The 12755-nt window shown below is 36.7% G+C and overlaps 1 protein-coding gene across 1 annotated transcript in view; it reads left to right on the top strand.

Moving 5' to 3' along the window:
* cacna1g (calcium channel, voltage-dependent, T type, alpha 1G subunit) overlaps positions 1 to 12755 on the top strand; it is a 123918-nt gene that overhangs the window by 35479 nt on the left and 75684 nt on the right. The window contains exons 9-12 of the mRNA XM_079594783.1: positions 8507 to 8658; positions 9793 to 9978; positions 10069 to 10183; positions 10722 to 10877. Coding sequence (XP_079450909.1) covers positions 8507 to 8658; positions 9793 to 9978; positions 10069 to 10183; positions 10722 to 10877 — 609 coding nt within the window. The remainder of the gene's footprint in view (positions 1 to 8506; positions 8659 to 9792; positions 9979 to 10068; positions 10184 to 10721; positions 10878 to 12755) is intronic.

Genomic DNA, 12755 nt, shown 5'->3' with positions numbered 1-12755 from the left:
ATCCAGGAGCGAATATGCGGGCAGTGTAAGAATTTTGGTTCTCTACCTCGTGAACTCAAGTGACCACCCTACCAAACGTGAATGTGTTTTATTAGATATAGAGTCATCACATGAATTCACTGGATGGAAATTTGGGGGGCACCAAGCGGGACCAACGTTTCTTATTTGTCCCTGACTTTGACCCTGGATGGAGGTAAACTACTATTCAAAAGTTTTGAGTTTTACTGAAGAGTTTCAAAAGTTTACTGTATTTCACAAATACAGTAAAACAGTAATATTTTCAGCAGCCATTACCCCAGTCTTCAGTGTCACATGATCCTTCATAATTTATACACGTTTTTACTGATCAGTGTAATGCTTACTTGCTGAATAAAACTATTCCTTTCTTTTAAAAAAATCAACGGTAATGTACTGTATATTTAAGCGTGTGAGTATGGTGGACCTGTAACGGAAATGGGATCTAGTGCTTTCCATTGTCTATACTTGTCTCCTTCATTGTTTGCTGTAGTCTGAAAGAAGCTAGCGCACACTCACAGACACACAAACACACGGATGGCATTCCTCTCCCCCTCAGGACTTCTGCTTCTTTTGTCTCTCCTCTCGTTTTGTTCCCTGTAAACTCCCGGGGAATTCTGGCAGCGGACGTCGTCTTTACGGCGCAGTCCATCTGGAGAATTGGAGACTGAGATAGAGCAAGAATTTGGATGAATAAGGTCACTTGGGTTTTTTGATCCCCATAAAACTTCCAATCTGGCTAATTGCATCTGTTCATTCCTGAAGCTTCTATTGCCTTTTGTCTTTCATACTTGCCTGTGCTCTTCTCTTCCAATCACTGACATCCTGCATTACTTTTTAAACTCACTTTGGAATGAAGAAGAAGCTCTCGACTGCAACAATTCTAGCTTTGTTTGCCAATCCTGGGCTTGAAATGTTGCTAGTAGGGTTCAAAACATTATTTAATGCTGTGTTGTCCAGTTTTGTTATTCCATTGTGCGGTACAGATGGAAAAATCACACATTGCTGGATGAAGTTAAGATCAAGTGGTTTCACAGAGTGTAGCCAAAGGGGGGAATATGTGAATGACTGAGAAAAACAGGCAGAAGAGGTTTTGCTACATTGATCTGAGCAGTGTTCTATGCAGCCTCCTTCCAGACCTCGCTCTGTGTTTCTTGGAGAGGAGACATGTTGATCGCTTGATCTTACGCATGAAAACCACACACAACTTGACCACATGGCAGCTATTTACAGAGCTGAAGAGTGTGCTTTTTATTTTAGAGGTTAAAAATAAATCCACAAGCACATCTCCATCTCTCTTTTCCATCAGATTTCACATTCTACCTTTAGCCCAAGTTGTTCAAAAGCTCCTCAGCCCATTCTGTTTCGTTTATTTCTTGGCGTTGCTGCCGTTTCCCTTCCATTTCGAGCAATATATCTGTCAACTGTTTTAGTCAAAAAGGGGTATTTGCCTCCCATAATATTGCACCCATACAACCAGGGCCTAAAATTAACACTCGCCAAGCGCCTAATGTGAGGGTGTTGGCGAGTATATGAAACGATGCCAGTTGACGGTAATATTTTTATGCATTTTATGCAATGTTGTCAGAACATGAACGTGAACAAATGTGAAGGACGCTCGGGACAGTTGACGGGCAAGTGCTGCATCGTCCCGAAAGTTTAAGCCTTGCCAATTTAAATATTCAAGCACAAGAAGACGTGAAAGGGAACTCAATTCGCTACTCGCTGTGTGTGTGGGAAGTTTTATGTGCGCAAACATCCGAAGCGCGCCTAGAAATCCGCATCAGACAGTGCGCGAATACTGAATTGAACTCTTTCACGTCGTCTTGTGCTTCAAAATGCCCGTATTGGCGAGTATCCTCGTAAACATAGTCAGTTATGTCTTAAGTAAACATGAACAGTTGAGAAAAAAAACACGTTTCATTATATTGGATCCGTACATTAGCTCTTAAAGTGACAGCAGCCTAATATACTGTACCTGCTGCCATCTGTCTTAATGTTAATCAAACAACAAAAGGCAAAGAAAAATTACTCACTGCTCTTAACTGAATAACTTTTATAACTTTAAAAAGGATTGATCTATGTTTAATTTGTTCAGTGCAGACATATGCAGTGCTATTTTACATTTGATTACTTTATAAAATTTCTGTACCTGGAAATTGTGAATTTTCACTGGTATCTAAATTGTTGGTGTCATAACTGCCTGTTTTTTGCAAAAAAAAAGTTTCATGGCTGGTAAATATATTTATATTTATGGTCGGTAAATTGTCTTAAAGATACAATATGTTATTTTTTTTCGCCGCTAGGGGTCGCTAACCTCTTACAATAACAAAGCCGTAGGTTGATGACACAAAATATCCTGCTGAATTATGGAACTTGTCAAGCCGATGGATCTAATAATGTTTATACATTTATGTTTTTAGCGTGACTGTGACTTTTTAGAACTACCCGCAAGTGCTGAATAATACTCACACAGGTCAGTTTATTAGACGAATTAAATGTGTGCTAACACAGCGCTGTTTCACTAGGTTTACACTATCACACTAAACTCCATTTGAGTGTGTTGAAAGTTATAATGTTATTCTATGTGTTAGTTTGTTGGCTACATGAGACTAGCAGTAAGCTAGATCAACATTAGAATAACATACAGTTCTCCTTTTTCCTCAAAGTCTTGCCTTGGTCCATAATGTTTGAACGAAACAACAACAGCATGCAGCTAGATGTTACGCACTACGCAGTTGTCCACGTCTGTCGCCATGGTTACTATGGCAGTACTTGAGCGGAAACCAGGGATAGCGCAGATATTACGTCAGGGACAGGCGACAAGTGAACAGGTTTTCCGGGACGGCCAATTATTTAAAATGGGCATTTTAATAAAAATGGCAATACAAATCTTTGGGAACTTTTGGGATATTGTAAGTTCACAACTGCAGGAAATATATCACACTGTTCAAGTGATTTTTGGATATTTTATTATTTTATTTTATTACAAAAGTCACTGGCTATTGGCAGCTGTGGCAAAACAGTTGTGATGTGATTATTCCTTCTCTGAATATGAAATGTTGTGCCTCATAGGAATATTAAACTTCTCAACCCCATGTTGTGGTGTAGGAGATGATATGCGTCATGTAGAGTACCATGTTTATCTATACCCTGTTTTCCAGCTCAAGTATCTTGTTGACTTACTTGTAGGTGAACTTTTTTAAGCTCTTAATCTTACATGGCTATGAATTCCTTTAAGCTTCCCTGCGGACTGGCTGTGCAGGTCTGGTTCATAGTTTAGAGGGGAGGATGTTACTGTTCAAATCGACATGTCTTATCCCGTGTTATGCATATTTAGAATATTCTAATAATAATATGCAGCGTCCTGTGATGTACACACGAATATTTAGCATCATAAGAAAATTCCACACAATTCCAAGCCACTCATTAACCCAGTTCACAATCTCAACAAGCATCTCTGCTGGGAATCTCTCTCTCTCTCTCTCTTTCAACCTCTTCCTCCCACGCTGACCCTTTTATTAATTTCCCTTCCTTCCTAATGTGCTATTGGGGCATAATGGTTATTGTTGCTCTGGCTATGAAAGTTAATGAAAACAGAGGGTGGCTTGCTTTGTTTCAGGACTTCACACAACCTTTGTAATGATAGTTAGGCCTAGTTAGGCCTCCTATCCTCAGATCAGAGCATGTATTATGTGGGTGTTTAACTGCATGGGTTTAACCAAATATGAAAATTATCAATAATCTGTGTAAGGAAAAAGCTGAAATATATGAGCCCTTTGCGATATGCAACCCCAACTTCCTGTCTCAATAGAAAATATGTTGTGGGGTCTTTAAAATGTCAGTATTTTGTTCACTGCACATCCGCCTCAAGCATTTATTTACTTACTAAGTTGTTTTAGGCTTTTCAAACCGTTATGTGGTGAACATGTGGTGAACTTTTAGCTTGTCTAAAAGCCATTTGAGCCATAATGAGGTTTACATAATGAGAGGAAATGAGACCAGCTAGTTTATGCTTCAATGAAACGATCTCAACTGCTCGTCATGGGCTTAAATTATTTTGAACAATTTCTGTTTCACTGGATGTAAAGCATGTACTCGTCATTGTTGGTAATGAGGAAACACATATCTCATACTTGGGAAGTGGCCACCACAGTGGTGCTTTTGCCAAGGGAAGTTTTTTTTTATTTTATTTTATATGAGCAGTGTAAAGCTTTCCTCAGAAGAAAACAACCTCTAAAGCTTCCACCAGTGACAACTTTAAACAATGACCCATCAAGGGTCTCTAAGGATACGTTCTCACCGCAAGCCTTAGTGGTCCATTCGGATTTATTGGTCATATCTGATTATTATTATTTAGTTATTTCACATAGTTTTTTTTTAAATGTGGTCAATATCAGATTCGAGTGTGAACAGGTCGCGATCCTGAATTTAACCGCATCCGCAAAAGAACAATGGCAATGTCGGCACGCAGCGCAAAATTATACAGAAGTAAACACAGAGGTTATACTGAAGTCAGCATTTACATGTTCATTTATAAGTTGATGTGTCACAGGTGATAAGAAAGGAAGCAGACAAGTATGAGGAGAGCAGTTTTTCTCATACAGTTTTTCCAAGTTTGACTTGAATGAGTATATCAGCTCACCATCCCTCCACTGACTAACTTTGCTGCCGTCTTCCATTTTCACAAAGTGACCGAAGAACAACTAGTATGTAAAATCTTTGTAGTAACTCCCATCAGTGGATAATTGTGACTAATATTGATAGAGCGATGTAAAAGTCACATGAATTCCGAAAACTGTTCAGACTGAGGTCACATTGCAAAACATCAGACTTGTATGTGATTTAGGACCATGAAAGTGGCTCAAATCAGAATAGAAAAGATCAGATTACATGTGGTTTCTGCTGTTCACACTATTATTATTATTATTTTTTTATTATTACAATCTCAACTGTTGTGCAGAGGCCTTTTTTGTCAGACGTTTATATATATATATATATATACACACACATTTTGAATGCCAGATTTTCACTGTGGACCTCAGTGTATGTGTTCATACGTCTGTATGTAAATGAGAAAATATGAACATAAACAAACCTGCAAGCAAACAAATGTGTGTATACTGTATATACAGACTCACAAATAGATTTTCAGATTTGCAATGTGCACCCTAGCTTATGTATACATATACCTGCATGTTTCCCATGGCACAGTGCTTTGTTTATTGGAGCTGTATGATTAGATAAAGGGAAAGGGACGTTTGCTATGTGCTGGAATGAGCAGCAGCTGATAGCGGTGTGCAGCTGGTGAGATATGGCCCTTTAGGAGCAGTTCATCTGAAGAGGGGTCTGAAGTTCAGGCTTGTCTGAGCTCCCTGTCTGGATGTTTCACACCAACACCGTCTTAACATGGTATTTTTGAACCCTTTAAAGGAATAGTTCACTTCAAAATGAAAATTATGTCATCATTTACTCACCTTCAAGTTGTTTCAAACCTGTATGAATGTCTTTCTTCTTCTAAACAAAAAAAGAAGATACTTTGAAGAATGTCGGTAACCAAACAGTTGATGTACCCCATTGACTTCCATAGTTGTAAAAAAAAAAACATACTATGGAAGTCAATGGGGTACATTGACTTCCATAGTATTTTTTTTACTACCATGCAAGTCGATTGGGTCCATCAACTGTCTGGTTACTGATATTCTCGAAGTAAACGATTCCTTTAAGTAAAATAAAACAGATTAGGCTCAAAATATCCTTTATTTTTTATGTAGCTCTTAAGAGGACATGGTGATGGAAAAAATATAAGATGGAAGGAAATTTTCTATTTTAATATATTAACTGGAAAAGTTTTACAAGCGATCACAACATTTCTCACGGTAAATCTCGGGGTGCATTCACACTTTTGTGATTTCGATTTGTATTGCTATTCTTTTTTAAAACTACTACTATCACAATGTCCCTCTATAGGGGCTCCATCATTTTTAGGAGTTTCTAGGCATAGAAAGTAAAAAACGGAGAATTTTTTTTTATGTCGGATGTTTCGTGAATCAAAACCTTTCAAAGAGTTCAGCGTTAGTCTTCAGCCTTGCCGTTCCTGGAAAAATCACTCCTGCAGAGATTGGAGTGTGATGTACTCTTCCCACAAGTGGTCCTGATTTGAACTGAAAGGCCTCCCAATGAAGAGGCCAAGAGCAAGCTCCTGCTGGGTAGACGGTGCCCAACCCTCAGCTGTTTAGATCCAGAAACGGCAAAAAAAAAGGAAAAAAGAAAAACTGCTGGCTTTCTTCCCTACCTCTGTGAAACACCACAAATAGCCCCACACTTCATCATCGTGCTCCACGGACCACTTCTAAATCTGATTAGATTACATTTAATTCTATTAGCTAATATAGATGTTATTTTTCATTTCATGCACAGTATGTAATTGTATTTTTTCCTCATTACTTTGCGGAAACAATCATCTCAGTAAAACAATTAGAGTGGTTACATAGTTTTTTGTCATCATTTAAAGCTCTGAAGTTTGGTGACCTGTCTAAATGTCTCTTAAAATCACTGTTAGTTTTCATGGGCAAATAGTTGCGTGCTTGGGGATGTTGTGTTTTGTTTTCAGGCGTTTAAGACTCTCTTCATTAAACCCAGCTAGCCGTGATGTTTCAAGAATGTGTTATGCGTGCTGGGTCTCTTGCCCAGTCTCATTTTTACAATCGAAAAAAACCTGACGCGAAATATGAACCGGCCCATATGTCTCTCCTTCAATTCACCCCTGCCTCATAAAAATAAATAAATAAAATATTTTTTTCTCTGCATACCAAACTATCAACTACATCAATTACACCAGGGAATCTGCTGTTCTTTCTTTTTAGTTCACCTGCATCTGAATTTGAAGTTCAGCTTCCAGTCATTCGAGACAATGTGCTCTGATAAAACAAAAGAACAATGAGAAACTTAGTGTTTAGGATGTCAAAAAGGTAATCCCCACATTCGTTAAGCTAGCACAGTCTGAAATATGAGGCCATGAAAGTGAGAGTCGGTGTTCTGTTTTATTAAATGAGATAAAAAAATGGCTCAGGCCCTTTGGAGTTGAGAAGATAGTATGTTTTTAGAACATATTTTTCTTATGAAACTTATTCTTTTTTAAATGCTTTGCCAGGCAGGCCAAAGAGTGACACCTGTGGATATCTGTAGTCTGTAGCTGTTTCGGATGGTCTATAGAGTTACATGCATTGAGACAACCTCTAAAAAAATGCATTTCCATTTTCTTGCAATTTGCAATTTATTCGAAGTGTATTTTGTGTTTTTTCAGATGCACCGATGTAGTAGCCACCGATTTTTTTTATAAATTAAAAAGGCAGATATTACAAACCGATTATTGCTTAATCCAATGTTTTTTCTCTGGGTAAAATAATTAAATGCTTGCCAATACAAAATATAGATTGTACAGTTTAGTGAGGAAAAAGTAGCCAATCTTTTGCTGAAGTAGCAACATATATTTGATATATAAAGCAACACTGGAATTAGTTGTTAATGAGTTTATTAATAAATAAATATTTAATGTTCTATAATAATAAGTAAAATATGATTTAATGTTGATATTTGATTGCAAAAAAATAATTTCTGAAGGTTGTCATATCTTATTTGTTTTTTGTTTCGTGCTTTTGTGCCTCTCTTATAATGTTGGCCTGTTGAATGTTAAATGGATCCAATACATGTTCATTGACAAATATTTGATCCAGCAATACTCTAGATACTATAACTTAATGCATGTGTTTTTGAACTTTGCTCATTTAAAACATGATCAAAATAGGACATCATTTACTCTTCCCCTCATTAATTAAACTTTCATAGTACTCCAATTATAAAATAATGTCTGTTTTCTAATTATTTTTTTGTAAAAAGTGTATTGGGTGCACTATATTGGGTACAGTGACCCAAGGAATGTGATACTGTTCATATATTTTTTCTGCACAACAATAATTGATAAGTTGGGGTTGTGTACATTTTAAGCATGCTATCACTTTAGACCCTGCAACAGGATATGATGTCACAAACTCAAAGATGTAAAAAATAAATGATGAAGGCATGGTAACAGTGTTTCAAGACTGTTGTGACGTTCAAACAACCAAAATAAGTTAAAATCAAAATGTGTTATTTTTAATAATAATCAACCCATACATCAAATTTTGGGGATGCAATGAAAAGAATTGCCCATATTTCACTGCTGAAATTTGTTATTCTTTTTCAGAGACTGTATTTGATCAATAAAATAATGTTTTATTAATGATAATGTGTGTCCTTATGTACAGCCCTCCTTCTTTTCTTTTTATATTTCATCATCAAAGTTTTCAAAATCATCATATTTGTAAGCAGTTCATCTTGCAATTATTCTCACTAATATGACATGATGTGACCTTCACAACTGTACTGATATGGCGCATCTCTGTGATAGTCTGGGTTTTATCCTCTTTTCTCTCTTCTCTTTCTTTTTCAGCCTGACGAGTTGACAAACGCTCTGGAAATCAGTAATATCGTCTTCACCAGTTTGTTTGCGCTGGAGATGCTGTTAAAAATGCTGGTCTATGGTCCATTCGGCTACATCAAGAACCCTTACAATATCTTTGACGGCATTATTGTAGTAATCAGGTATACATGCTCATCTTCATTCCTTTCTCAGAACTTTTAAATGTGTGTTACAATAATAACGCTGCCTGCATCACTGTTTATTGATGTTCATCTTCATTTCTGAAAATGCACACTGGCAGTGTGTTATATCACAACAGTGACAGCCAGACAGAATGCAGCTATTATTGAATGATGGGACATCTGTTGCCTGTTCAGTCTGATGACTGTCAGCTGTCATGATGAATGCTGCAATTTCACGCCCATTCATTCACAATTGTCATAAATTAGCATACTAAGACTTCTCAACAAGCAAAAGATTTGGCATGGTACGATGTTATGAAGGTTTCTTGCATTTATTAATTCTCAACATGTTGCATAGACACAGTCACCAACACGCACTATTCTGGGGGCGTGGTTTAATGTGTGTGTCTGTGTGTGTGTGTGTGTGTGTGTGTGTGTGTGGGGTGGGGGGGGTGGGGGCACTGGTTACCATAGTAATGCAATCATCCTTTGATGGTGAAACAAGCTGCAAATATGTAACAAGCTAAAAATAAACAGTTTTTTTAGAAGAACAAAAAATGTATGAAACATCACATTTTTTGTTAATTATTAAATAGACATTAAAATAATAATTGAAATTAATGAATGGAAAACAGTCTGATGAATTCAGTGATGTGTTGTAAATCTGCATATACACTACGGGTCAAAAGTTTTGGGTCGGTATGTTGTTTTTTTCATTTTTCTTAAGTCTCTTAAGCTCACCTAGCTGCATTTATTTGACCAAACATAGTTAAAACAGTATTATTACAATTCAAAATACATGTTTTCTACTTATATTGTCAGGTGATCCTTCAGAAATAATTATAATATGCTGACAGTGCTGCTTAATGTTTTTGTGGAAACCATGACGTTTTTGAGATATATTTGAACATATTTGAGATAGCTTCTTATATTCAATTAGCTAGTGACATTTTTTTTTTGCTTGCTTTGAAATGCAACAAACTGCTCTAACATCGCACCAAAACATGTTAGATTGTTTTTCTTTCAAGAAATAACCCAATCTATTGGATATCTCCCCTCAGGATATGTTTAAGCATTGTCCTTCTTCTGCATTCTGCCAGATAGTCAGATCTGTGTGTTTATATGTGTTGACAGCGTCTGGGAAATTGTTGGTCAGCAGGGAGGAGGTTTATCGGTGCTGCGGACCTTCAGACTCATGCGGGTGTTGAAGTTGGTTCGCTTCATGCCCGCCCTACAACGGCAGCTGGTGGTCCTGATGAAGACCATGGACAATGTGGCCACCTTCTGCATGCTGCTTATGCTTTTCATATTCATCTTCAGGCAAGATTAGAGATCATTCTGTGCAGTTTGAATGTACTATATTCTGTCCATTTATTTTTCCTTTAACTGTATTTTTTTATTGTTTTACAGTATTCTCGGCATGCACCTGTTTGGATGTAAATTCGGCTCTGAGAGAGACGGAGACACTCTTCCTGACCGCAAGAACTTTGACTCTTTGCTGTGGGCCATTGTTACAGTTTTTCAGGCAAGATTCCCGCATGTTACACAAACTGCAATTCGAATCATGCAACTTTTCATCCATCTTAAGTGATCCGATCATAAGTGGACATCACTAAATACTGTACGTTTTAGTGTAATTACGTTTTGTGATCCCAAATAATTACAGATGGTCAAATGAAGCACATTTCAAACACATGTACATGTTTAAAATGTTGGAGCTTGTAAGAAATTAATACTTTTATTAAGCAATGATGAATTAAATGGGTCAAAAAATGACAGTTAAGATATTTATAGGTAACGCTTTACCCATTAAGGCTCCATTTGTTTACATTAGCTAACATCAACTAACAATGGAAATATTGTTTAAAAAATTATACAGAAAACTGATATGGTCTTATAATATTTCACAATATTGCGTTTTTTTTTACTGTGTTTTATATCAAATAAATGCTGCCTTCTTTCAAAAAAATCTTACACAACCCCAGTTTTTGAACATGAGTGTAAATAACAATTTGACTGTGTATTTGTTGCTGATGTTTGTTTAATATGTTGATGTTCATCAGATATTGACTCAGGAGGACTGGAATAAGGTACTGTATAATGGGATGGCCTCCACCTCTCCAGTGGCTGCTCTGTACTTCATCGCCCTCATGACTTTTGGAAACTATGTCCTGTTCAACCTGTTGGTGGCCATCTTAGTGGAGGGATTCCAAACAGAGGTAAAACCATTCTCCAAACTAACCTGAACACTTTCATCCTCTTGTTTCCCCCATTCACTTGACAGTCTGTCTTCTCCTTTTTGTTCTAGCACATAATAATCCAACACCATATCTTTCTTCTCTCTTTCTCCCTTAGCTCTCTCATGTCCCTTTCGTCTAACACTATGTCCTAAACTGGCACGACGTGACAAAATTCAAGTGAAAAGCTATTTTTCTGTCGAGACTAAAAGAAAAAAATGCTGCTTGACGCAACAAAATCACAGCCAATCTGTTTGCATGCTTTCTCACACTCCACTCCACAGAAGAGTGTGAAACTAAGAACATGTACCTTGAATTTTCATGACTAGACAGAAGCCGTTTTATGATTTTCTCTGAGGTATTTGAAGGATTTGTCATATACTTTGTTATGCAAAACTTCTTTATCAATCTCTTCCCATCCTTTTTTGAGGTTTATTATATGTGAAGAGCGATTTTGGTCCAGTGAATTTCATGTGGGCAGGGATATGAAGCACAAAACCACTTAAAAGAGACACTGGCTTATTTTCAGAAAATAATTCTAGCATCCTACTCCTATGGCATAAATTCTAAGAGTTGTGCGCGAGTATGCTATTCTGAATTTAGCCAGTATATTGGGGTGAATGGGAGAAATCATAATGGTTAATATAGCAGCTTTGAAGAATAGAAGTATTTCCTTTCAACTTTTTTTTACTTAAAATGAAGTTTAACCGGACCAATGTAATATAAAACATGTAGGTGTGTTCTAAGTTGCATACTTATGCACCTTTCTATGCTATTTTATGGTAAAAATACTGTGAGTAGTGTGTTCACGCTAAATAAATCCCAACAATATAGTCACGTTCACACTAAGATCGATAATTTTAATAACTATACTGTCCACACCAATGCACAATTACAAGTGTTATAAGTGTGTGCTGCAGTAGCATGTGACACCTTTAATGTTTAAGTTCTTTAAAATTGGATGGATTCTGATTGGTTGTCAATGTTTTATAATTCTCCAGCTGGAAAAAAAATTATGGAAGTTATTCCAATTATATCATTCTTCTCTGTCATTATTGTAGCTGTGGCGTGGACTTCCCTATTCTCAAAGAATTTATAATGATTTTTAAAACTTTATTTTTCATTTTATATCATTTATATATACTACTGTATATCATCCTTGGTGTGAACGGGCCTTAAGAAGTGCTCTTCGAAGACATAGTTATTTAAGAAAGTGTGGAAAATATCATACACTAGGATATAGAGTACATACTGTGTAGTTTAAGTGCATAGTGTATACAGTAGTATGTCATTTGAGCTAAATTCATAATTTGAGCTAAAATGTTAAATATACAATACTATTTTTGTCTTTATTGTTGTTAAGTGAAAAAAATAGGTTATGGATACGTTATCTTGACAAACAGCTTTGGAGATTTTGGTTTTTCTTCTTTAAGTAGATAAATAGTCTAGATTGGAAAATAGCTGGCACATTTCCAAGATGGCTGCTGAGAAAACTGAAATGGGACATTGTGTGCCATAGAAGTACAGAAGCAACTAACAAAACGTAGTGTCATTATCACAGCTGGTTAACACTTGGAAAGCTTGTTGGTTTGTCGCATTGTGCCTGGTTAGGACACTATGTAGTATTATTTATTCAACTAGAAGGGATTCGTTTCTTGTTCTGTGTATAATAGTACCCACCGAGGTGTAAAGTCCATCTTCAAAGTAAAGTAAAAGTCCTCAGTATTTTGTTCCAATCACCTGGATTTGCTAATTAGCAGTTTTTCAGCCAGAAGATATGACTAATTAGTGAAATCAGCTGGCTGAGTTCATGGGTAGAATAAACATATGGCGGGACTTTTACTTTCTGACCCCTGGACT

The sequence above is a fragment of the Phoxinus phoxinus genome, assembly GCF_949152265.1.
Source record: "Phoxinus phoxinus genome assembly, chromosome: 21".
In the NCBI taxonomy this organism is placed as follows: Eukaryota; Metazoa; Chordata; class Actinopteri; order Cypriniformes; family Leuciscidae; genus Phoxinus; species Phoxinus phoxinus.
Note: the sequence above shows the minus strand (reverse complement) of the source record. Positions and strands in the feature narration are given on the sequence as shown.